The sequence below is a fragment of the Bufo bufo genome, chromosome 3, assembly GCF_905171765.1.
Source record: "Bufo bufo chromosome 3, aBufBuf1.1, whole genome shotgun sequence".
NCBI classification, from domain to species: domain Eukaryota; kingdom Metazoa; phylum Chordata; class Amphibia; order Anura; family Bufonidae; genus Bufo; species Bufo bufo.
This window is the reverse complement of record NC_053391.1, coordinates 186,849,175-186,876,551: the sequence shown is the minus strand read 5'-3', so window position 1 is coordinate 186,876,551 and position 27,377 is coordinate 186,849,175. Positions and strand designations below refer to the sequence as shown.

General features: G+C 43.2%; 1 protein-coding gene across 1 annotated transcript in view; it reads right to left on the bottom strand.

Annotated features, from left to right (window-relative positions):
• Positions 1-18,792: 18,792 nt before the first annotated feature.
• Positions 18,793-27,377, bottom strand: part of CCDC80 (coiled-coil domain containing 80) — a 130,119-nt gene continuing 121,534 nt past the window's right edge. The window contains exons 7-8 of the mRNA XM_040423822.1: positions 19,823-19,903; positions 18,793-19,474 (exon numbers count right to left, since the gene is read on the bottom strand). Of these exons, the coding sequence (XP_040279756.1) occupies positions 19,125-19,474; positions 19,823-19,903 (431 nt within the window). The 3' untranslated portion in view covers positions 18,793-19,124. The remainder of the gene's footprint in view (positions 19,475-19,822; positions 19,904-27,377) is intronic.

The window sequence follows — 27,377 nt, the reverse complement described above, 5'->3', positions numbered from 1 at the left end:
TTTATGTATCTTTACTATTTTTTCAACTTTTTTTTATATATTTCTGCTACAAAAAGACCTTTGGGGACACTGACTTTTTTATTTTGCAGATTTTCCTTTTTTCCTTTTATTTGTATTTTATTTATTTTGTATTTTTTTTTATCATCACTTTCTTATTTATTTTTAAAATTTATTTTTGCCACATAATATGACAGTAAACAATTTTATTTTTATTTTGCACTTTTTGTCCTTTTATTTGTATTTTTTTTTATTGTGTTTTCAATTTTTGTTTTACTTTTAATATATATATATTTGCCACATAATTTGTCCCCAAAAGGTCCATAAAAGACCTTTGGGGACACAGACTTTTTTTTTGCACTATTTCCACTGTAACTGGAGCATCCAAAAGAGCCCCAGTTACAGGGAAAACCAGCCTCCTGGCGAGGCTTTGTACAGGGCAGTGCAGTCCTCTGCCCATGACACCTGGCAATCACGTCTAAGGCCTCATGCACACGACCGTATTTTGTTTCAGTGTCCATTCCGTTTTTTTTGCGGATAGGATGCGGTCCCATTAATTTCAATGGGTCCGCAAAAAACGCGGACAGCACTCTGTTGCTGTCCGCATCAGTATGTCTGTTCTGTTGCTCCGCAAAAAAAAAAGCGCATGTCCTATTTTTTTCTAGTTTGCGGACAAGGCTAGGCATTATTACAATGGATCTGCAAAAAAAAACGGATCCGCAAAAAAAAAACGATGCCATACGGTAGGTCATCCGTTTTTTTTGCGGATCCGCAATTTGCGGACCGCAAAACACATACGGTCGTGTGCATGTAGCCTATCTGTCTTGTATCTGCACAGACGGATCCGCACCTATAATGCAAACGCTTGTATCCGTTCAGAACGGATCGGTTTGCATTATTCTTTAAAAAAAAAAGACTAAGTCAAAACGGATCCGTCCTGACTTACATTGAAAGTCAATGAGGAACGGATCCGTTTTCAATTGCACCATATTGTCAGTGAAAACGGATCCGTCCTCATTGACTTACATTGTAAGTCAGGACGGATCCGTTTGGTTCCGCATAGTCAGACGGTCACCAAAACGGTCACCAAAAAGCGGAACGGAGACCAAACGCAGCCAAACTGATGCATTCTGAACAGATCCTTATCCATTCAGAATGCATTGGGGCTAAACTGATCCGTTTTTGGCCGCTTGTGAGAGACCTGAAACGGATCTCACAAGCGGATCCAGAAACGCCAGTGTGAAAGTAGCCTAAACTGCACAGCGCGCCGCTCACCTGTGTGAGGAGAAGGCAGAAGCAGTGAGCGGCGCGCTGTGCCAGCCGGGGACCCGTCCTGCTCCTGCTACAGTGCAGGAACAAGAGCTGTAACCCTGCAATTGTGCGGCTCCAGGCAGAAACGGGGGCCGCAAACCATGGCTCTTGGTGCCGCATGTTGTCCACCCCTGCGCTAGAACAACGAGAGAGAAGTGCTCACGTAGCGTACTCTCTCTCCTCACTGCAAGAGAAGGAATTGAGATGTTCCCATAGACATCTGATGAGCCCTTCTCCTGCAGTGAGGGGAGAGCACGATAGGTGAGCGCTTCTCTCTCCTCGTTCTAGTGATTGTTGGAGGTCTAAGCACTCAGAACCACACCAATGAAAACCTTTGAAATGTCGCTTTGACATATCAAATGTTTTTTGAAAGCTCAGTGACCCTTTAAGTTGCTAATCATTCTGAGTCCATTGGATGGTTCTATCAGTGACTGACAGCCTTCCCTGAATTTGGATGGTGACAGCAACAGCAAAATCCATACCGAATGGTCCAGAGGTATTGCAACCCTAGGAGTAAAGTTTCAGGGGTGCAGAGACTCTGGTCCTAGGGTTGCAATAGTGAGTAGATGTGTAGACCTGCGTCCATACATACCTGCACCCATCACATCACTACATTACAGCCACCTGGCCCTATATAATTGGCACAGACCAAAATGCTTAGAAATTATAGCATTCTTGCACCGCGCCTCCCTAGACATTGTATGCTCATATGTTAATCCCTCTAGACCCATATATGATATTTTCTATGTATTCATGGTGTTTTTTCATATCTCCCTGTAGTGACTCCAGGATCGAAACGTCAGAACTGAAAGTCACGTGTGATCTCATGTGTTTCTACAGGGTGGGCCATTTATATGGATACACCTTAATAAAATGGGAATGGTTGGTGATATTAACTTCCTGTTTGTGGCACATTAGTATATGTGAGGGGGGAAACTTTTCAAGATGGGTGGTGACCATGGTGGCCATTTTGAAGTCGGCCATTTTGAATCCAACTTTTGTTTTTTCAATAGGAAGAGGGTCATGTGACACATCAAACTTATTGGGAATTTCACAAGAAAAACAATGGTGTGCTTGGTTTTAACATAACTTTATTCTTTCATGAGTTATTTACAAGTTTCTGACCACTTATAAAATGTGTTCAATTTGCTGCCCATTGTGTTGGATTGTCAATGCAACCCTCTTCTCCCACTCTTCACACACTGATAGCAACACCGCAGGAGAAATGCTAGCACAGGCTTCCAGTATCCGTAGTTTCAGGTGCTGCACATCTCGTATCTTCACAGCATAGACAATTGCCTTCAGATGACCCCAAAGATAAAAGTCTAAGGGGGTCAGATTGGGAGACCTTGGGGGCCATTCAACTGGCCCACGACGACCAATCCACTCTCCCGAAAACTGTTCATCTAGGAATGCTCGGACCTGACACCCATAATGTGGTGGTGCACCATCTTGCTGGAAAAACTCAGGGAACCTGCCAGCTAGATGAACAGTTTCCTGGAAAGTGGATTGGTCGTCGTGGGCCAGTTGAATGGTCCCCAAGGTCTCCCGATCTGACCCCGATCTGATAGTGCAGTGGTATTTCGGTGTTACTGATTGTGGATTATATCCAACCTGCATTGCACCTCACAGCTCAGGACATCGAGTGCAACCCAAAATGTTATCTAAATGGAGATGTAGAGAGTTTTTAAAAAAAAAATAAGTTGTAAGACAAAAATACTTAGTGTGAAATTAAAGAAAACTTTATTGATTTTGTAAAGTCCCCATTGCACATTGTCCTTACATTGGTTTTACAAAATGGCACCACAATGCAATCTGAAATCTTAGTTTATGAATAATGTTTGTAGTAGTTTATAACTAGATTATTCACTTTTTGTACAGCCATAGCGTCAGGGACATTTATGTACTTGCTTGTCTTTTCATTGCCTTCTAAGCATTTATCTAATCAGGACAAACCCTGTCCATATGAAATATTAGGCCTCTTTAGCCTCCTGTATAAGGCCTCTTTCACATGACCGTATGGCTTTTTAAGTGTTTTGCGGTCCGTTTTTCACGGATCCGTTGTTCCGTTTTTTGTTTCCATTGTGTTTCCGTTCCGTTTTTTCGTATGGCATATACAGTGTACAGTAATTACATAGAAAAAATTGGGCTGGGCATAACATTTTCAATAGATGGTTCCGCAAGAACGGAACGGATACGGAAGACATACGGATGCATTTCCGTATGTGTTCCGGTTTTTTTTTGCTGACCCATTGACTTGAATGGAGCCACGGAACGTGATTTGCGGGCAATAATAGGACATGTTCTATCTTTCAAAGGAACGGAAATACGGAAACGGAATTACATTCCGATTTTTTTGCGGAACCATTTAAATGAATGGTTCCGTATATGGACTGTACACGGAACGCGAAAACGGCCCGTAAACGGGAAAGAAAAACTGTCGTGTGAAAAAGGGCCTAAGTAAGAGCATAGAGCTGCTTGAACCGTCCATACGTGACATGGATGGTCATTCATCCTAGTAGCCGCTATACATTATTCCTGCAGCTGCTGCTATTTGCCGGGGTCTTCGTATCTAGACCTGTGGAGATCAGTGGGTCTCAGATTAAAGTGCTTATCTGTGATTAGAGAACCATTTTAAGTCACGTTTCCCAGTTTTCGGCACTGGTTACTTTGAGTTTTCATCCCTCATCCAGTTTTTTTCCCTACTTCATCCAACCCATTTTAGCACCATGGTGTTGCTTTTATTTAGTTTTTGCAGTTAGAAGAGTCCACAATCTTAACCATGATCATCTCACTGATCAGAGATGGTCATAGATACCTAGATCCTCTGCCTAGCTTTCTGAAGGTTTGGTATAGCATCACATAACAGACCAAAATTTTAGCGTCAGCGTTAGGCAGTTTTATCAAATCACAGTGCTATGTTAACTCTACCAGATCAGCTCCATGAACGTTATTTTGGTGTAAAAGAAGCATTTAAAAAAATAATTATGGACACCTCCTTTAGGCTACATGCACACGACCGTATGTGTTTTGCGGTCCGTAAAATGGTTGAAGTTCCGTATGGCATCCGTTTTTTTTGCGGATCCGTTTTTTTTTGCTGATCCATTGTAATAATGCCTATCCTTGTCCGCAAACTAGAAAAAAATAGGACATGTACTATTTTTTTTGCGGAGCAACGGAACGGACATACTGATGCGGACAGCACACGGTGTGCTGTCCGCGTTTTTTGCTGTCCGCATCCTATCCACAAAAAAAAGGATCGGGCACGGAAACAAAATACGGCCGTGTGCATGAGGCCTTAATCATACTTATTTCTCTCCTCAAGCAAATTTGAGTAGCCATTTATGGCTGATGTGTGTTTCCCAATACCACCTGTTCAATGAAATCCCACATTGCTGTTTTGTAATATGAGTTCAGTTAACCTTTTTCATATGTCCACATAAGCAGTTTAAACATTTTAGTAGTTTCCAGCTGCATAAAAGTGCTGTATGAGTAACCACATCATAATGCTAAACTGCAAGGTCACAGAGATATATACACATATTAAAATACTATCATCTTGGGTGGAATGTCTAATTCTCACTATTTATTAACTAAACATTGAACTATTATATAGAATGCTGCTCCATAATGGATTTCTTCATGGTATGCATCAAAATGTGACAGGATCTATGCAGGATACAACTTCCTTGAAGAAAAAAAAATCTAGACCTTCATATCTACTCTTAAAACAAAATATACATAAAAGTAACCATATGAACAATACATGAGCCCTTAAAGAAAAAAAAAGAGGAATGTTTTGACATAGGATGTCAAAGTGCCTAATATCTAAAAGTGATTGTCACCATGTCACTTTCAGGTTCAACGTTCTTTGCTTAATGCTTTGGAGCTGTATTTTGCGTGATATAAAGCCGCAAGGCCACTGCATGAACATAGATTTGAATTATACAGTTCTCTCTGACTACATCCACCACTAGAGGGAGCTCTGATATAAAGCTCCAAGGCCACTGCATGAACATAGAGTTGAATTATACAGTTCTCTCTGACTACATCCACCACTAGAGGGAGCTCTGATATAAAGCTCCAAGGCCAATGCATGAACATAGAGTTGAATTATACAGTTCTCTCTGATTACATCCACCACTAGAGGGAGCTCTGATATAAAGCTCCAAGGCCACTGCATGAACATAGAGTTGAATTATACAGTTCTCTCTGACTACATCCACCACTAGAGGGAGCTCTGATATAAAGCTCCAAGGCCAATGCATGAACATAGAGTTGAATTATACAGTTCTCTCTGACTACATCCACCACTAGAGGGAGCTCTGATATAAAGCTCCAAGGCCACTGCATGAACATATGAAGTCATTTATCAAACTGGTGTAAAGTAGAACTGGCTTATTTGCCCATAGCAACCAATCAAATTCCACCTTTCATTTTTGACAGCTCCTTTGGAAAATGAAAGGTGGAATCTGATTGGTTGCTATGGGCAACTAAGCCAGTTCTACTTTACACCAGTTTGATAAATGACCCCAATAATGTGTAGTACCATGTGTAGTAAACTCCTCAGGCCCCCTTCCCACACCACCGCCGGGTCTGGGCATACACAGTACTCTGCCACTGTGGACAGAGGCCCAGAGATATGCAGTGCACATGCGCTGGTTACTGCTGTCTGCTCGTCCTGCGCCATTTCCATCACTCTGATTTCGCACCAGTAACTGGCGCATGTGCACTGCATATCTCTGTCCCTCTGCCCACATTGGCAGAGCACTGCTTATGTCCGGGTCCGTCGGTGATGCACAAAGGTGCAAGCTTTGGGCTACACAGACACAGGGCTGGCCAGAGAACAATTAGGGGAGGAGATAGGCGTGAGTAAGCCTGGGCACTTGCAGCCAGGGGCGATGCTACCATAAGGCAGACAAAGCGGCTGCCTTAGGGCGCACCCTGGGGGAGGGCGGAAAAATGTGACATTGAGGGGGAGAAATGTGACATGGAGGGCTGATGTGACATAGGGGGGCTGATGGATGGGGGCTGATGTCTGACATGGGGGTCTGATCTGAGGTCTGATTAACATTGGGGGTCTGATTGCTGGTCTGACCTGAGGTGTAATGGAAAATATTTTTTTCCTATTATCCTCCTCTAAAACCTAGGTGTGTCTTAGAGGGCGAAAAATACGGTCCTCAAACCAGCGATTGTCTGAAGCAGAGAGAAGATACCAGGACCACACAGAGGAGAAGCCAGCTGCTGCAAAGGGGACCAAGGCCAGGTGACCTGCGAGGGGGGGGGGCGCCAAAATGTAGCTTCGCTTGTGTTGGCAAAAATCCTTGCACCGGCCCTGCTTGCAGCAAGCACTCCGCCCCTGGGCACTTGCGTTGACTCATTAGCATATCATAAGAACTGCTTTTTTGGCGATTTGGAACATGACAGATAACATCTTGTGTCCCACTGAACTATACGATCAGTTTAAAACTGGTCAGGTTGGTGACAGATTCCCTCTAAAGGGCATCTGTCAGCAGGTTTGTATCTATGAAACTGGCTGATGTGTTACATGTAAACCAAACAAAAAGAGAAAACCGCTCTGCTCAGTATACTGTAGGTATAAGTTCACATTAGGAGTAAAAAAGGAGTGTCTTTGCAATGGTTTTCCTCACTATCCTGCATGGATTATCACAAAAGTCAATGCTCTAATCTCCTAGATAACAGAAGAAATAGCCCAACATAGTGAAGTACCGCCAACTGAGTTTAGATAGAAGGATTTATTCTACTCACAAGATCCATAAAACAACAATCATAAAAAATTTGTACGTCCTCTAATCAAACGCTCGACCCGGGTTTCGCCTCCGCTTCGTGAGGTGCCCCTGAAGAAGCAGAGGCGAAACCGGGGTCGGGCATTTGATGAGAGGACGTGCACATTTTATATGATTGTTGTTTTATGGATCTTGTAAGTAGAATAAATCCTTGTATCTAAACTCAGTTGGCGGTACTTCACTATGTTGGGCTATTTCTTCTGTTCTCTTGGAGATCAGAACATTAACTTTTGTGATAATCCTTGCAGGATAGTGAGGAATAACATCGCAAAGACACTCCTTTTTTACTCCTAATGTGAATTTATACCTACGGTATGCTGAGCAGCGCGGTTTTCTCTTTTTGTTTGGTTTTCAGTTAATTGTGAAAGGTGCCCACCTCATAATAAAGACCGCAGCACAATTAGTGAACATTGATTCAGGACTACAATTTTGTTGCAGATTGTGTTAGTTTGTCTTTTTGTTTTTTGTTTTGTTTTTTTGTGTGTGTTTTTGTTTTGTTTATTTAGTTAGGATTGGGTGTATTTGTTTTATTGTCACTGTATTTTATCTGTAAGATATGTTACATGTGCACTTGGCAGCTGAAGGCATCTGTGTTGGTTCCATGTTTAAATGTGCCTGCATTGCTAAGAAAAATGATGATTTAATATACAGTTGTGTTCAAAATAATAGCAGTCAGACATCACTAACCTGATCAATCACTGTTTTTGGTAGAAATTATATTTCTACATGGAAAATAATTTACTAGCAGGTGTAGTAGAGTAATATAAACCCAACAGACCCAACAGTCATGACATGCATGCTGCTGATTCTCTGGAATTCAATCACTTATTGAAATGGACATGTTCAAAATAATAGCAGTGTGGAGTTCAATGAGTAAGGTCATTTATTCTTTGAAAAACAGGTGGCAATTATTGCCCTTATTTAAGGAAGGAAGGCAGCAAATGTCCATGCTGATTACAGTGCATTTCTCTCTGAAATTCTGAGGAAAATAGGTCGTTCCAGACATTGTTCAGAAGAACAGCGTACTTTTTTTTTATTTTTATTTTTTTACAAAAGAAACATAGAATTAATACATAGCTAATTAATAATCACTTTAGTGTATAGTATATATAAATATATCACATATCACGACCATGTACATAGCATAGAACAACATAAGCATTCCCGTAACAACCCCCCCCCCCCCAATGGCTGTCGTTCCCCTCAGTTCAGTCAAAAAAAGGCGCGAAACACAAATAGGTTATTTCTACGTGGCTCTGCGTGCATCTCTCCGATTCCTTTCAATCTCTTCATATATTTTAATTTGCTGAAAGTATAAAGCCCACTCCCTTGACGAGGGCGGGGCGGCAGCGCCCCAACACCTGACCAGTATGACCTTTGCTACCATCAATCCTCTCATCCAGATCCGTCTGACATACGAGGGAACTTCTGTTTCTGAGCCAAAATCACCAAAGATTACTATCAAGATCCCCGGGTTATAATTCATTGAGGATTCCTTTTGTAGGGCAAAAAAAACCTCATCCCAGAATTTCCTGACTTTGCTGCAGCTCCAAAGCAAATGGACATAATTTGCATTCACATATCCGCATTTAGGGCAACAACAAACCCGATCCCTATTCTGGGGAAATTTTCCCTGGGTTTTAGGGGTATAATACAGTCTATGGAGAATCTTAAATTGGATTAATCTATGAGCACTGGAAACTGTCGCCCTTCTCACGTTCCTATAGATAGTGGACCACTGTAGAGGGGAGCAATTCAGCTCTTGCTCCCATCTACTTGGGCTTTTAAAAGGCGTTACAGTTGCCAGTGCTCTACGAAATTTAGCATATAAGCTAGATAGCTTCACCTTCACATCCCTCTGGGCATCACAGTAATCAAAGAAAATATTCTCTTGTGGAAAAATACGGCCCCTGTTCCTAGAGGCTTCAAATATATGTTTCAAACGTGCATACATAAATAAGTCTAGTGATGAACTATCGGTTAAACCAAATTCTGAAAATGACTTAAAATGACCTAAATAAAATAAGTGAGACACCCTACTGATGCCTTTACGTGTCCAATAACCAAATTCAGTAATTTTACAAAATTCCTCTAGCCCCTCGTTCCTCCACAAAGGGGTAAAAACAAGCGGGCCGGGAACTTTAAGTATTTCTTTTAACCTATTCCACACCCTCTGTAGTGAATAAGGGATCAACAACGACTTCCTCATTCCCATAATCCCTGTTTCCAAACATGCAAAAATATTATCTATTGGCTTATTAATAACTTTATTCAGAAAACGTATAAGTAGGTTCTCTTTCCCATTACAACACCGTTGAATCTGTGCACATAAATAATAACCCTGAAAGAAGGGAAATGAAAGCCCACCATCCACCTCCGACAAGCATAAATATCTCTGCTTTATACGCACCCTCTTTCTGCCCCAGATTAGGTCATTAATAGAGGTCTCCAATCTATGGAAAAAGATGTCATCAATCCAAATAGGAGAGGCACAAATTGGGAACAGAACCATAGGCAAAATAATCATTCTAATCAATGCAATTCGATCTATCTGTGCCAGATTCAATTTGCGCCAAGCGCCAACCTTGGTCCTAACTTTATCTAAAACTGGGGCCAGATTAAGCTCATAGAACCTACTTATTGGAATCCCAATCTTAACCCCCAAATAATCCAAGGTATCATCAGGGGCCAAAACTCGAACTCGCGTCCCTACATCTAGAGCTTTCCGGCTCAGCGGGAGGAGTGATGACTTTATCCAATTAATCATATACCCTGATAATTTACCATAATGTTCTATTACCTCTATAACATGTGGGAGGATTTTATAACCCTGATCCAAAAACAGAATCACGTCGTCTGCGTATAGACTTATTTTGTCGCTCACTCCAGCGAGCCCAAAGCCCTCTATAGATTTATCAAGACGAATCCGACAAGCCAGCGGTTCAATAAAAAGCGCGAAGAGGAGAGGAGACAGGGGGCAACCCTGTCTCATCCCTCTCCGCATCATAACAGGAGAGGAACCGATACCATTAATCTTAATGTATGCAACCGGCTGTTCGTATAACATTTGAGTCATTTCCAAGAAGGGTTTCCCAAAACCAAAACCAGACATTGTACCCCAAAGAAAAGGCCACTCCATCCTGTCAAACGCCTTTGCGGCATCTAATGACAGGACGGAGTGGTCCGCACTGCCTCCTACAGACAGATTCAAATATACCCTATTTATACTTGTATGAATTTGTCGACCCGGGATAAAGCCCGTCTGTTCGGGATGCACCAGACTGGCTATAACCCTCTTCAAGCGAGTAGCAAGGATTTTTGCAAAAAACTTATAGTCGGTGTTTAGAAGCGATATAGGTCTATATGACCCCACATCGCATGGGTCCTTATCCTTCTTCAAGACCATGACTATCACGGCTTCCCTAAATGAAGGGGGTAAAGAACCAAATGCACAGGATTCATTAAAAACCCGAAGGAGGATAGGCAAGAGTGATTTAGCATGATACCTATAGATTTCAAATGGCAGGCCATCTAAACCGGGAGATGAACTATACTTTAGGGCCGGGAGAATCTCCTGAAGTTCCTCCAAAAGAATGGGGGAATCCAACATTTTACTGGCTTCAATAGATAGCTGGGAGAGCGATAGTTGTTGAAGATAATAATCAATGTCAGAACGACTAACCACAGACTCAGATTTATATAGAGTAGAGTAATATTTCACAAATTCCTCTCTAATCTCCTCTACTGATCTCACTCCAATTCCCTGTGAATTCCTAATCTCTTTTATAGAAGTGTCCTCTCTCTGATTGGCCACCAACCGAGCCAAAAACCTACCCGTTTTACCAGACTCGCAAAAACGATTTTGGCCCTGAAACAAAAGCTTGTGTTGTGCCTTTTTATATAAAAGTGTCTTAAGCTGAAAGTCAGCCTTCTTTATTCGGGTGATAAGTTGCTCGCTATGGCAAACAATCAGTGCAGCACGTAGGCTCCTTATTAAGTCTGTGAGTTCTTTCTCCCTTCGTCGTGCTTCCTTTCTAAATCTATGGATCTTATTAAAGTACAAACCCCGAATGTGGGCCTTCAACGCGTCCCACACAAAATGTATATGTGTCGAACCAACATTGAAGCCCCAGAACTCCTGAATATCCTGATCTACTCGGGACTGCTCCCCAATCACCTCAAACCAATGCGGGTTCAATTTAAAAGTTCTTCCGGAGGGTAAATCCTCCGTAAACGCAATCAGAACTGGGGAATGATCCGAAATTCCGTGCGGTTCATACCTCATCCTCAGGACGCGGCCGCACAGATCCCGACTTGCGAAGGCTAAGTCAATACGGGACATAGACCCGTATGAATGGCTAAAGCAAGAAAAGATTTTTTTGTTGCCATAGAGGTGGCGCCAGATATCCACCAGCGCCAGCTCCTGGCACACAGAGATCAAAGGAGATCCGCTGCGGCCTCGCCCGGATGCAGAGGAAAACCGATCCAACTCAGGGTCCAGTACTGCATTGAAATCACCTGCCACCAATAAGGCACATTGATTTTTGGAAGTTATATATTGGGCTAGATGAGAGAAAACCGTTGGTTTAAATGGCGGGGGGACATAGATGAAGGCCAATATCACCTCCTGCCCTTTCCAGAACCCATGAAGAAATACATATCTCCCTTCTTTATCAATGATACTATCTAGTGGTTGGAAATCCAGCCCACGATGAATATATACACTAACACCTCTTGCATAAGAAGAATAGCAGGCATGATACTCAAAAGAAGCCCATTTCCTTTTCAGTGTAAAGATCCTATCTTCTATTGCATGGGTCTCTAGTAGTGCCACGATCGCAGGCAAATGACGGACCACAAGATCAAATACCACCGTCCTCTTCACTCTATCTCCCAACCCTCTCACATTCCAACATAGAATGTTACCTACCATAAGAAGTACAAGGAAGTAGCCCCCCTCTCAGCGGAGAGGCACGCACAGCCACGAGAAAAGAGAGAACGACAGTCAATCCCACCCTCAAACCCACCCCCAAAACACCCCCCTGCATGGTTGACAGGGCATAGTACAATACCCATCAACCTCTCACCTTCCACCCAACCGCCCCCCCCCCGCCACCTCCCCTCCTTAACCTCCCCCCTCACCTCCTCTTCATTTTATTTCATAATCCCTTAGAATCCAACCATTGTGCCGCCTCGACATGTGTGGGGAAAAAACAAACAGAATCATTATGTACTACTCTTAATTTAGCCGGGTATATCATTGAGTACTTAATTTTGGCTGAAATCAGCCTTTTTTTAACCTCAAAGAAAGTTCTTCTTTTGTGTTGGGTCTCTCGAGAGAAGTCCGGAAATATTAAAATCAGGTTACCATCAAAATATATTTCCAATACTTCTCTTTTACGTCTAAGAACCCAATCCCGGTCTTTTGAACATACAAATTTTGCTAGAAATGCCCTAGGGGGAGCACCTGGAGGAGGTTTTTTAAAAGGGATTCTGTGGGCCCTTTCCACACAGAAGGAGGATACGTCATAGTCTGGCCCCAAACTCTCTATCAGCCATTTCTGAATAAATTTTGACGGATCATCCTGTTCTACTCCTTCTGGAAATCCTACTAATCGAAGATTATACCTACGGGATCTATCCTCCAACTCAGTCACTCTCCTTCTTAACCAGGAACGGTCTTCATCTACTTCTACCAGTCTGTTCTTTAATACCCCATTCTCTGCGGTGACAGATTTAACTGCGATCTCCAATTCCTTGACTTTTACTCTCAACTTCGTCACCTCATCTCTTATTATAGTAACATCCCCTTGTACTACCACAAGAGAGGAAGTCAACTCTGCAACCGAGGTACTAGTAGCGTTTACAACTCCCAATATATCCTGCAATTTATTATTTATACTCTCAAAGCCTTCACTATGAGAGGAACCAGGCTTTGATAAGACCTGCTCCAACCGGTCCGGATTATCAGAGACTAACTCGGCCTGTGGGCCGGATCTCAGTACCCCTCCTCTAGTTTTGGGTGGTGGCGACTTCAGAAACTTATCTAGTCGAGCCTGTGGGCTCCCCCCTGAACCACCTTTTGGGGAGGTCAGACCACCAGATTTACAGTATTTTGGCGGCATTTTTACAGAGAACAGTATATTGCGTCTACCTACAGAAACCCCACTCGGCGATATCTCGTGTATACAGATCACCACTTCTCAATAAATTAGGAAAACCCTATATCAGGAGGGTGCAATTAAGTTCATAGAAGGCAAATAAACAGAAAATACAGAAGGCACTAATAATAATAAACACTGAATCCATATATAAACTACAGGTACCCGTCATAGCTGCGAGCTAGGTGGTTAGTTAATCCCCCACAGAAAAGAATAGAGTATAGATACCCACAGCTAAATCACGGCCGTATAGCTATGGATTTCACAAAAGAGATCAGGCCCTTAACAGGTTACCAAAGATCAGATTTATATATCCCCTAAACAAGAATGATGTCTCTAGTTCCGCAGACAATATTGAAGTGTCCAGAAATTTTGTCCAGAGATTTTCCAATTGCCAGTCCATCCATAAGAAAGAAGGCAGGGGCCAGGACTATAGGGCGAAGGGGGTCTTTTATTCCTTATATAGACCTCTATACCTTATGGAAAGAGGGGGGGGGGGGGTTAGTTCACCAAACAGCGGAGCCGCAGACTCCAGCGAGCACCGCAGCTGCCACAGGGAATAAACCCAAAGCTCACGGCGGGCACAGCTGCCCACAAAACCTATTAACAGTAATACCGCAGTAGGTTAGGGGACACCACCCCACTACCACCCCTCACCCGCTCCAAGAGCCAGAAAATTCACAAGTCATTGTTTCAGAAATGTTGAAAAACACCCCATGCCACCTGCGTCCGGCCCCGAACCCCCACCTCCCCCAGAGGAGTCGAGATCCCGATTTAACTAGTATCCTGCAAGCCCCGGTATCTTACCAGCTCCGATACCCGGCACCTCCCAGGCAGCCAGAGAGAAACCAGCTGATCACAGCGAGGTGTATCGGGCAAGCCGCGATAGCCTGGCAGCACAGAATCAGAGCGCAGCTCCAGCAGCTCCAGCACCTGGCGCCCAGCAGATCCACAGCGACGGAGCACCACACGACCGGTCCCAGCAGCAGGAACACCGTAGGAAGTCAGAGCAATTGGCCCTCAGCGTTCGGCACCCCCCCAAAGGATCGATATTCAGCGGAGGCTCACCACAGCACCAGGCACCAGCAGCCGGCTGACTCCCCTCCAGAGCATCTGGGCTCCGCTAACCAGGTCTGATCAGGGGGTGGCGTTCTTTAGGATCCCGGCACCACATCGAAGAAATCGGCAGAGCGCAGCGATGAGGCGGTGAGGCAGGGAGAGAGGAGAGGGCGGCCAGAGGCAGAGCGCGGCACGCCTACGTCATGCCGCTACGTGTGTCCCGAACAGCGTACCTTGATTAAAAAGTTGACTGGAGAGGGGAAAACATATAAAGAAGTGCAGAAAATGATAGGCTGCTCAGCTAAAATGATCTCAAATGCTTTAAAATGGCAACCAAAACCTGAAAGACATGGAAGAAAGCGAAAAACGACCATTCGAATGGATAGAAGAATAGCCAAAATGGCAAGGACTCAGTCAACAATCAGCTCCAGGAAGATCAAAGAAGGTCTAAAGTTACCTGTGAGTACTGTTACAATTTATCAGATGCCTATGTGAAGCCAAACTATCTGCAAGAAGCCCCCGCAAAGTCCCACTGTTGAAAAAAAGACATGTGCTGAAGAGGTTACAATTTGCCCAAGAGCACATTGACTGGCCTAAAGAGACATTTTGTGGACTGATGAAAGTAAGATTGTTCTTTTTGGGTCTGGTGGCCGGAGACAGTTTGTCAGACGACCCCCAAACACTGAATTCAAGCCACAGTACACTGTGAAGACAGTGAAGCATGGTGGCACAAGCATCATGATATGGGGATGTTTCTCATACTACGGTGTTGGGCCTATTTATCGCATACCGGGGTTCATGGAACAGTTTGAATACATCAGAATACATGAAGAGGTCATGCTGCCTTATGCTGAAGAGGAAATGCTCTTGAAATGGGTGTTCCAACAAGACAACAACCCCGAACACACCAGTAAATGTGCAACATCTTGGTTCCAGACCAACAAGATTGACGTTATGGAGTGGCCAGCCCAATCCCCGGATCTTAATCCAATAGAAAACTTGTGGGGTGACAACAAAAATGTAGTTTCTGAGGCAAAACCAAGAAATAGAGAAGAACTGTGGAATGTAGTCCAATCATCCTGGGCTGGAATACCTGTTCACAGGGGCCAGAAGTTGGTTGACTCCATGTAACACAGATGTACAGCAGTTCTCAGAAACAGCGGTTATACAACTATATATTAGTTCAGTGATTCAAAGGAAAGCAAAATATGCAAACATTTTTCAGTTTATATAGTGAATGTTTCAGTTTGTAAAGAAAAATACAAACACTGTTATTTTTTTGAGCAGTCTAATATTCACTTTTCTTCTATATTGTTTTAGAGGAACAACACAAATTTGATATATTTTTCTTCATGTTTTGATTTGGAATAGAATGTGTAGTGTTTCCAATGCATTTGTGTGTATGGAAATAAAAGCTATTAGAAGGATTTTGAGCTTTATTCACATTTTTAAACATAATTAAACATACTGCTATTATTTTGAACACAACTGTATGCAAATGAGCCTCTGGGAGCAACAGGGGCGTTACCATTACACCTAGAGACTTAGCCCTCTCTGCATCTGCAGCACCCTCTGCACTTTCATTGACAGAGCCAGGCCTGATAACTAGGGATGAGCAAAATGTATTGGCACCTATGAGCCGAAGTTATTTCTTCGCGAATTCTCGCAAGACTTCACATAATAACTTCATAAATCAATTTCTACTGTAAAAAAACATTTAGCAAACTCGGGTTCGGTTCCAAATGGTACGTTGGAACCGAGCCCGAGTTCGGGAAATGTTTTTTTTACAGTATAAATTGATGTATGAAGTTATTATGTGAAGTCTCGCGAGAATTCGCGAAGAAATAACTTCGGCTCATCGGAGCCAATGCATTCTAATACTGTATGGAGCACTCGCTCCGTACAGTATTCAAACAAAGTAATATGCAAATCGACTTTGGATATTTCATCCGAAGTCGATTCACTCATGCCTACTGATAACGTTTACACTTTCTAGCCCTGTCAATAAAAGTTGAGAGGGTGCGGCAGTTGCAAAGAGAGCTGAGCCTCTAGGTGCAATGGTAACGCCCCCGTAGCTCCTAGAGGCTCATTTAGATATACTGAAACCTAATTTTTCTCAGCAATGCGGGCACATACAAACATGGGACCAACACAGATGCCTTCAGCTGCCAAGTGCACATGCAACAGTTCAGCCAACTTTATAGGTAAAAATCTTCTGACAGGTGAACCTGTCATCAACTTTAAAGGGATCCTGTCATCAACTTTATGCTGCCCATACTAACGGCAGAATAAAGTAGAGACAGGTGAGCTGATTTCAGAGGTTTGTCATTTATAAGTTAAAAGTAAGTGGTTGCCGAGAACCAACATCACAATCATTGCAGACTGGGCCTGGAAAAGAGTCCCGGCCACCTGAGAAGAGTCCTGGTTATTCATGAATTCTTTCTCTCCCTTCCCACCTGCTGATGACTGACAGGCTTCTACCTAGTTTTCTCCCTTTCTCCCTAGTAGTGTTAATCGCAAATTTTATCGCGAATATCGGCACTTTGAGAATTCGCGAAGATCTAGAATATAGTGCTATATCTTCGTAATGGCAAATATTCTAGATTTTTTTCATCAGTAACCTCCCTTCTTGCTTGTAGGCCAATGAGAAGGCTGCAATGTCTTTGTCTGAGCTTAGCAACATCCCTAGCAACCAATAGGAAAGTTGCCTACCCCTTTACTATATAAGAATCGCCCCAGCAGCCATTTTCTGCAGTTTTTTCCAGTTCTGAGAGAGACAGCAGTGTCATTGCCGTGCTCTGTGCTTTGCTGAGTCATCTGGATCCTTATTCGATTACATTAGATAGTTAGTTAGCTCATATATATAATACAGATAGTGGGAGATAGTCAGTGTAGGTTAGATAGTGATATAGTGAAGCTGATAGTTTCCAGTGCAGGGTATTAGGTAGTGTGATAGGAATTACTGTGCTGTGATAGGGATTAGTGTCTTTGTCTTTCGTCTTTGAAAAAAAAAAAATCATTTGCTGTCTGTTTTTCTGAATCCCTATTTTATTTGATTTTTGCCTCATTGTCCCAAACCCAATAAAGTCATCCCAAAGTCCTCTTTATTTTCTTTGTATATATATTTTTGGCTGTAAATACATTTTTTGCTGATCATGAGCGGCCGTGCGTGTGCCGGCAGCCTGGTCATGGTAGGGGAGATGGCTTCAGTGCTGGACTGCTGCCTGCACGGGGCCGCTCCTCTAGCAAAAGTGTGGCAGGTCTGTATTACGCGTGCAATACGCTAATATTACATTGCCGATTTTCACAATCAAGAAAATAATGACTGGAGATAACGAATTCTAGAATTGGCAAATTTATGGCAAATATTAGGCCAGAAAGTCTCAAAATATTGTGAAAATGAATATTGCCTATGCTGCTTATCACTACTCCCTAGAAAAGAACTGCCAATCATCAGCAGATGGATGGGCAGAGCAGGAGCTTATGAATAACTCTGACACTTCTCAGGTAGATTTGACTCTTTTCCAGGCCTGGGCTGCAATGATTATGATGCTACTTCTCAGCAACCACTTACTATTAGCTCATGAGTGACATGCCCCTGACATCAGCATTTCTGTCACTATTTTATTCTGCCCTCAGTGAGGGCAGCATAAAGTTGATGACAGGTTCCCTTTAAGGATATTTACGAACGGAGTCAATAGTCCCAAAAATAAATGCTTGATGAAGGACATCAAGATTAAACAATATGTGAATAATGATCTTAGGGAATCCACTGGCAGTATTCTCCTGCTATGGTCCTCAAAGAACGAACTCCATTTTGTGCACATGGCTATTAAGCATTTTCTCAGACTAGGTCTTTCATAAAAGCAGGCTACCCTTTTCCTAGAAGAGGAATGGTAACTCCCATCTGGCAATTTATTTATACATTTCCAGGTGCAATGGCATAGTGATGACACAGCTTCTAAAAAAAATGTATTTACTAAGACTGAAGAGTAGGGAAAGATAATGGATCCTTTTCAAAATCTGCAATTACAATAAATGAATAATTTTTGTCCAACATTAAAGGAGTTGCCCCACCTTGGAGCCGACAACCCCTGAGATCCTAGCCTGTGCTTCTTAACAGAAAAGCCCCATTCCCACTGCTGCTCTGTTCCTAGACACTTCCTGTCCTACAGGACCAGGAAGTGTCTAGGTCCTGTGGCCACTGCGACCAATCACAGGCCTCAGCAGTCACAGGACCTTGAACAGTACATTAGTACATCTGCTGTGACATAGCAATGAAACAGCTGTGACTGCTGAGGCCTGTGATTGGGTCCTGCTGGGACCGGAAGCGGTCAGGTATGAAGCAGCGGTGGGACTGAGGACAGGTGAGTGTGGTTTTTATGTTCTGTAGCACAGGTTAGAAACGTAAGTTTCTAACCAATACATGAGAAGGGTTTAATTTTTTAAACTGGTAAGGTCAGGGGCCATAGCACGTCTGTCGTTTGACATGGGTACATGTGTATGAGTTGCTCCTTAGATAAGTTTATGAACGTGTTTACATTTTCCAATAAATACTTGAGAAAAAAATATCTTCACATGGAACGAAAGAGGCAAATGAAAACCTATCATATCATTATTGCCATAGGCAAACAGAAAGGTATTATTACACGGCAGTTGTGGCCTAGTTCGTTTTCCTAAAACACTCAAAACAGAGAAAAATATACTCTGATCATAGCAGGGGGAAAGACAAATGTCATTTACATATTCAAAATCTTATTGCAAGTATTTTTGGCAAATGATCACTTTGTTAGTCATGATATCTATGGTAATATCCCTCGTGGTGTCGATAATCATCCTGATATCCCTCCTCATATCTTTCGTGAGGGTAACCATGGTAACCATATCCTCCATACTCATCTTCAGGGCAGCGCATTCCCAGGGATTGTTGGATGGCCATTTCTTGTCTTCTAAGCTGCATAGAGTCTATTAAGTCATACACAATAGCCATGGACCACATCGGTGAAGGGTACCAAGACTTGACATTGCCATCTTTCCCAACCAGGAGCATGGAGAAATATTCTGGGCTGATTTGAAAATAGTTTCTTATGTCTTTCACTAAGTTAAACGAAAGATCTTCCCTGTCCACACTGGAACTTCCTGTAAAGACCATGAGAAAATATTCTATCAATAAAATGTTCCGTAAATCATGCGTCTTACAAGCACTTTCTATGTTAGTTTAAAGTGAAGCCCCCTGAGATCTCATGTCAGGGAAATCACAATTTTGGGAAGGTTCACAATTCTTGATGACACAACAAAAGTAACTGAGGCAAGTTTTTCAAACTTCAAAGTTTTTCGCAATTTTTGAAAGATGAACTCAGCCCAGCTCCATCTGTAAGTGCTTGTAAAGCTTGAATAAGCTCCATGTATACTGTATTTTATTTGCTTATTGACCATTTCCAAATACCCAGAATTCACCAAGAATAAATGCTTCTATCAGCCCCTTACCGTTGATAGGGTACAGCTCTAAAACACCACTGCCATCCACACCAATGCCAACCATTTTCAAAATGGCCAAGTGTCGTAAACCTTAAAGGAAAAAACAGCATACATTATACAGGAGTCATTAGAAACATAAGATATTTTTATAGCAGCAGCCATGTTTCACTTTATTTGATGACAGCCATACATGCATGTTCTTCAATAAACTGAAGAGTTGAATGAGAAGATATTTCACTCTTATTCATTTCATTTTTAAGACATTTAGGGGCTCCAATTCCTCAGAGTACAATGTAGAGCAAGGCTGGTGATGTTTTTGGCGCGTTCCTGCACTGAGAATGAAGCGTTCCTGCTCAGCTTCACTCTTGGCCACTGGCTTTGCAGGGCATGACTCTTGTGTAGCAAGGTGATTTAGTGTTTCTTTCCCCTTTAATAAAATGTAGTTGGTTAGTGGTACCTGGTACCTGGCCATGTTCCTGACGTCGGAAGTAACTGTACGTGCGTACTGCACACTGAAGACCTTTAGGAAGGGCTAGGAGGGGCCAGGGGGCTCAAAAACATGTAGCTATGTAACAAAGAGGGCCGTTCCATTGAGGGCATCAGGGTAAGTGTGTCTTCCTACCACTACCTCTCTTTATATCATATGGGTGTCGGCCAGGTGCCATGTTGCGAACTAGCGGGTGGAGAGCTGACTCATTTGTTCACAGCTTTGGTGACTGTTACTTACTTTATTCTGTGTGTTATATTTATGTACTAGCAGAAGGACCCGGCTTTGCACGGGTATATTTCATCTATTTCATTTAAAGTTTCTGTGTGTCGTTAAAAGATATCAACAGTATCCCCCATAACAGTGACCTCTAAAGCACCCGCCCCCTTAATAGTTAACTCCACAGCCCCCCACCCCTTAACACTGACCCCCCACAGGCTCCACAGCAGCCTATCCCCTTAACTTTGACCTTCACAGCAGCCCGCCTCTTTAACAGTGAGTTTCACAGCACCCCACTCCCTTGACAGTGACCTCCTCAGGGGTCCGTCCCCTTAACAGTGACCTATACAGCATCCCGCCCCTTAACACTGACCTCCATAGGGGACCGCCCCCTTATCTGTGACCTTCACTGTTCCCTGCCCCCTTAACAGAGACCTCCACAGCACCCATCCCTTTAACAGTGACTGCCACAGTACCCCGTTCTCTTTACAGTGACCTCCACTGTACCCCGCTCCCTTAACAGTGACTTCACAGTACTCTGCCTCCTTAACAGTGACCTCCGGAGTGCCCACCCCTTTAACAGTGACCTCCACAGAGGCCTGCCTCCTTAACAGTATCATCCACAGTGAACACCCCTTTAACAGTGAGCTCCACAGCAGCTGCCCTTTTAATAGTGGCCCCTGTCCCTTAACAGTGACCTCCACAACAGCTTCCCCTTTAATAGTCGCCCTTGCCCCCTTAACAGTGACGTCCACAGCGCCCTTCCCCTTTAAGGCTACACGACGACATGTGTCGCGCGACATTTTGTCGTACCAATGTCGCGCAACAATGTTTATAATGATAGGCTATGGTGTCGCATTGCGGCATGCGACATGCTGTGACTGTGACACGACAGTCGCAAAAAATGCATCCAAGATGGATTTTTCTGTGACTGTCGTGTCGCAGCATGTCACAGTGCAACACCATACACTATCATTATAAAAATTGTCGTGCAACATCAATATCGCAGTTTAGTTGTGCCCTATGTGTCGCGCGACACATGTCGTCGTGTAGCCCTAGCCTAAGGCCTCATGCACACGACCGTTGTTTTATTCCGTGTCCATTGTGCCGTTTTTCGGGATTTTCTGCGGACCCATTGATTTTCAATGGGTCCGTTGAAAACTCGGCTAATGCACCGTTTGCCATCCGCGTCTGTGACCAGTGGTTCCAGTCCGTCAAAAAAATATAACCTGTCCTATTATTTTCGCGGAAAACGGTTTGCGGACCCATTCAAGTCAATGGGACCGCTAAAAAACGCGGAGGCACGCAAACGGCACAATAGCGACAATTCATGGGCACACTGGCAGCATCTGATGGGGCACAGTAGCGACAATCTATGGGCACACTGGCATTTGATGGCGCACAGTAGCGACAATTTATGGGCACACTGGCATTTGATGGGGCACAATAGCGACAATTCATGGGCACACTGGCAGCATCTGATGGGGGCACAGTAGCGACAATTCATGGGCACACTGGCATTTGATGGACTGTGCCCCATCAAATGCCAGTGTGCCCATGAATTGTCGCTACTGTGTCCCCATCAGATGCTGCCAGTGTGCCCATGAATTGTCGCAAACTGTGCCTCATCAGATGCTGCCAGTGTGCCTATCAATTGCCGCTACTGTGCCCATCAGATCAGATGCTGCCAGTGTGTCAATTAATTGTCACTACTGTGCCCCATCAAATGCTGCCAGTGTGCTAATGAATTGTCGCTACTGTGCCCCCATCAGATGCTGCCAGTGTTCCCATGAATTGTCGCTACTGTGCCCCATCAAATGCCAGTGTGCACGTAAATTGTCACTACTGTGCCCCATCAAATGCCAGTGTGCCCATGAATTGTCGCTACTGTGCCCCCCATCAGATGCTGCCAGTGTGCTAATTAAAAATATGACCTGTTTTAGGTAGCCAGTGATTGTGTGCAGGGCACAATCACAAATTACTGAACAATGCACAGGCAGTTATGTTTATAGCAATCTCAAGCATAACTTCGATGCAATGAACTTGCCAGCGTAAGTACAAAGTACGCCGCTGTCACTAAGTGACTTAATTTTTTTTAAAAAGTATCAAAAATCATATTTTTTGGGGAGTGGACATGGGTGCGGGGGGGCCGGGGCGGGTGTCCCTGAATGGAAGTTTGGAAATGTGGTCACCCTATGTGCATGGCAGTTGGGATATGAAGAGAATGACTTGCAGGCTTGTGTTGGCTAATGCAGGTCACTTTTCGGGGAATATCTCAGGAACGGTACGTCCTAGAGAGCTGATGCCCGGTCTAAAACCTTCCCGGACACCTGATGTACCTGTGTGCTAAATTTGGTGAAGATCGGTCCAGTGGTTTGGTCGCACATAAAGAACAGACAGACAGACGTCGGGACAGACAGAAACTCATTGTGTACCGGCATGTTACCTCCACAGTATTCTTTCCCAGATAGTAAGTGATTTGTGTACCAAGTTTAGTAGAAATTGATCAATGAGTTTTGGAGTTACAGAGCAATATGTGTGCAGCAAAAACAGTTGGAGCATACAAACTCCATGCAGCTGCTGTGTAGGGGCTTAGGACCCCCACAAGATTTCTTTCCAGGTAGCAAGGGATGTATATACCAAGTTTCGTTAAAATAGATGGTTGCGTTTTTGAGTGATCGCGGAACATACATAAATACATACAGTATACAGTATATGTCCTTCTTTATATATATATATATATATATATATAGATATCTCTTATCATAGTCTAGTAAACTAGACCAACACCTAAGTCGGGTTAAGTCTATTTATTTTATTATTCATAATTCACAGTAATACACCTCTATTCTTTTGGAGCCCCACCCATCAAAAGTGATGCCATATCCCCGTGTTATATGCCATCTGTTTATGAGATGGGAAAACCCTACAGCAAAATTCCACCTTTTAAAAATGCATTCTAATGGCGATTCCTCCCTCTCCTTCCCCCCTTAGGTTATATTCTCATTTGGCAGATTTGTTGCAGAAATTTCTGCCACTCCTCTGCAATTTCTACAAGCCCCATTCAAATGAAGAAATCTGCCGCATGCAAGAGTTAATATATATGGAATATTTTATGTTGTAGCTCTTATGTAGCAAAAAAAACGTGAGAGCCAAGAAAAAATATAGGGGGTCATTTATTAAGGTCTGTGTTTTAAACGCTGGTCTTAATAAGCCCCTGCACTGGCGGTGGATCGCTATAGTTATGTAGAGGCGCCGGACTCTACATAACTTTGGTGTATCCACCGCCGATTCTAAATGTAAAAACTCGCTTCTTTGCTGTCTTAGATTTAGACTATTTTCACACTAGCGTTATTCTTTTCCGGTATTGAAATCCAGTAAAGGGTCTCAATACCGGAAAAAACACATCGGTTTTGTCCTAATGCATTCTAAATGGAAAGCAATCCGTTCAGTATGCATCAGGATGTCTTCCGTTCCGTCCCTTGTATGGTATTTGACCGGACAAAATACTGCAGCTATCCGGTGCCAAGTATTCCGGAAATTGGCGCATCCGGTTTTCCGGTCTGCGCATGCGCCGGGACATTGGAGGAGCTATTTTTGCTTTTGATCTTTAAATACCGGATCCGTTATTCCAGATGATACCGGATGAGACGGATCCAGTATTTCAACAGATCCGTCTAACGGATCCGGAAAAAAAGGCAGTGTCAAATAAATCCTAGTGTGAAAGTACCCTAAACCAGGAGTAGAAAATAATGAATGAGACGAGCCTGCCAGCCCGTACCCTTGTGCCCACCCCATGCCCCCTTTTTTTTTGTACCTGGCGTGAGTAAAAAAGAGGTCTCGTATTCTGCCGTAACATGGCGTGTGACAGAATCTGCGCCAGATATATGCCACAAAAGTCGCGTATATCTGTTCATAAATGACCCCCATAATGTATATATGACTTTTTTAACATTCTGCTCTAAGGTAGTCTTTTCAATTGGATGTAAATTTAAACTAGAATTTATTGACATGACAGACATCTGCCTATAGATGGAGGTGTTGTGTTTCTTTATAACCATGGATTCTTTTCGTGGTTGATTACACATTGCACAGCATAAAATCGAACAAGACTATGGGCACCTTGGGGTGTTTTTTTACAGAATTTTCTCGACAAATCATTTTTGTAATCGGGTTTCATTAAAGGGCACCTGTCAGCAGATTTGTACCTATGACACTGGCTGACCTGTTACATGTGCGCTTGGCAGCTGAAGACATCTGTGTTGGTCCCATGTTCATATGTGCCCGCATCGTTTTATATATGCAAATGAGCCTTTAGGAGCAACGGGGGCGTTGTCATTACACCTAGAGGCTCAGCATTCTCTCTGCTGCACCCTCTACACTTTAATTGACAGGGCCAGGCAGTGAAAACATCATAACACTTGGCCTTGTCAATCAAAGTGCAGAAGGTGCGGCAGTTGCAGAGAGAGCAGAGCCTCTAGGTGTAACGGTAACGCCCCGGTTGCTCCTAGAGGCTCATTTGCATATAATAAAACATCATTTTTCTCAGCAATGCGGCCACATATGAATATGGGGCCAATACAGATGTCTTCAGCTGCCAAGTGCACATGTAACAGGTCAGCCAATGTCATAGGTACAAATCTGCTGACTTGTGCCCTTTAAAATTTTTGCTTCATTTAATTAAATTCTGATCAAATCAACGTGTCTCCAAACTTTCCTAAATAATTTGTACTCCATTTGCCTCACTGAAGGCAATGGATCCACTGCGAAATATGTTTGATGTCATTTTTGGGTATTGAGAAATGTAGCAATCCTCCTCTTGATTCTTAACAAGTTAAGTAAGCAGTAGCAACAAACTTTTAATTGACTTTTTCAATGACTTTCAATGACTTTTGTGACGTGATATCCCATTTAAGTTTAGAACCGCTCCATCTGTATCCCCCGGGTGAAAATTTCAGTGGATGGCTAAAATGTGATGTGAATAGCAATCATTATGTTACTAGTTCCAAGGACCTCCCTGTTAGAGAAGAAATGACTTGTATTTTCCAAAACTTTCAGGCAACAGTATGTGTCTGGATAACACATGTCTGTTGGGATCAGTGTTTGTCGGGCAGGCAGCCAAGTGAAAGCAACAAAGTCATCAGCTGTTAAAACGAATTGTTTTAGATGTGATCAGAATTAGTTATTAGTTATAGAATAATATAGACAGGGAACTTAAAGTGGCCCTGGAAAAAACTAAAAGTGGCCCCATGTTGTAGGCAAAAAACAATTAGACAGGGCCAGCAATACCATATAGTGGCACAAAATACCAAATACCACAGTGCAGCATAAAATAATGCTCCAGGGTCAGCTCCTACGTTCCATCCTCCTAGTCCAGTTGCCTCAAGATGGCAATACAGTTGAATTGAGGAGTCCGGAGGGCACCTGCACCCGTTGGGGTACAGAGGTTCTTGACACTCCCAGTGTTATTAACTCAGGGAGCATCAGATTATTACTTACCTGGCTCGAGGCTGTGAGTGGGGCCCAGGCGGCCCTTTAGGCCTCAGCCACCGAGAAGTTTTTCTATAGGGTCTATGGCCAGTCTGCCCCCGAATATAGAGCATGTACATTACTGATCATATCCAGTTTAGCTGCTTCACTGCACAATAAGGTGTTCTTATTCACAAGGGTGTACGTAGCATAGAAGCAGATGTAGTGACTGTGGGGCCCTTAGAGAGAAGTTGTCCAGAGGTTTGCACCATACACTTTCCCGTGTGGTGGTGAGAAACTGTGAGGAACTCCCCTCTCCTGAGAAACTGCATTATTAGCTATGGATGGGTGGGGAATTGGCCCAAAAGTCATGGAAAGGGAGAGTGGACCAAACAAAAACCCTTTTACCCTGAGGGGTAAAAGCCAGCAGGAAAATGCGGGCCCATTTTTCTATGCCCCCTTATGTTGGACAATGATCATTTGGAACAGTGGGCATCATGCTTCAAACGTTATAATGGTATAACATATGGCAGACAGTTACAATATCAATATACTCCATTTATTAGCTCACATAAAAAGAGTTTAATAATGGGGAATGTGCTGAAATGCCGACATATGTATGAACATATGCACAGCAGCAATCCGTCTCGAAATCGGTGCACATGTTCCAGAGGATTGAACTGTCCTACAGATTTGCATCCGGTTAAAGTTGTAACAAATGTATGAACTGATATTTCACAGGCTCGTGAAAACGCTGCAGCAAGGCTCAGGGCCATCGATAGAGAAACATGTGGTATTCCAACATGTGATATCTTAATACATTATTTCAAATTACTAATTTAATATTAGGTTCACATCTGCGTTGGAGGCTCAGGGGCCTCTGATACATTCGGTCAAAAATAACAGCAAAAACGGCTGGTTCCCCTTCATAGTCACAGTTTTTTTCCCATCATTTGCCGAAGCAGGATAAAGGAAATAATTACAGCAATTTGATTGAAGCTTTACTCGGCTACCTTGACTGCCTACAGAATGATGTGATCTAAGACTAAATGGCAGATTGATATTTGTGCAGAAAGCATGACTCAAATATCAAAAGGGTCTCCATAAAAAGAGATCATGTTCTCTATAGTCACCATCTTTACTTCCGCTAGACTCCAGCAATTATGGATAACAAGGCCAATTTTTTATCTAAGGTTTTAGACCCAATATGTTTTCTACCATGATATACCAGCAATCGTTTTAAACAAGGATGTCTCAACATGCCCTAATAGCTGTAGGCTGTCCAGGCATGCTGGGAGTTGTAGTTTTGCAACAGCTGGGGGGCTGCAGGTTGGGCATCCCTGCTATAGATCATTACAATATCATCTCATACTACGTGTCCACCTTTGA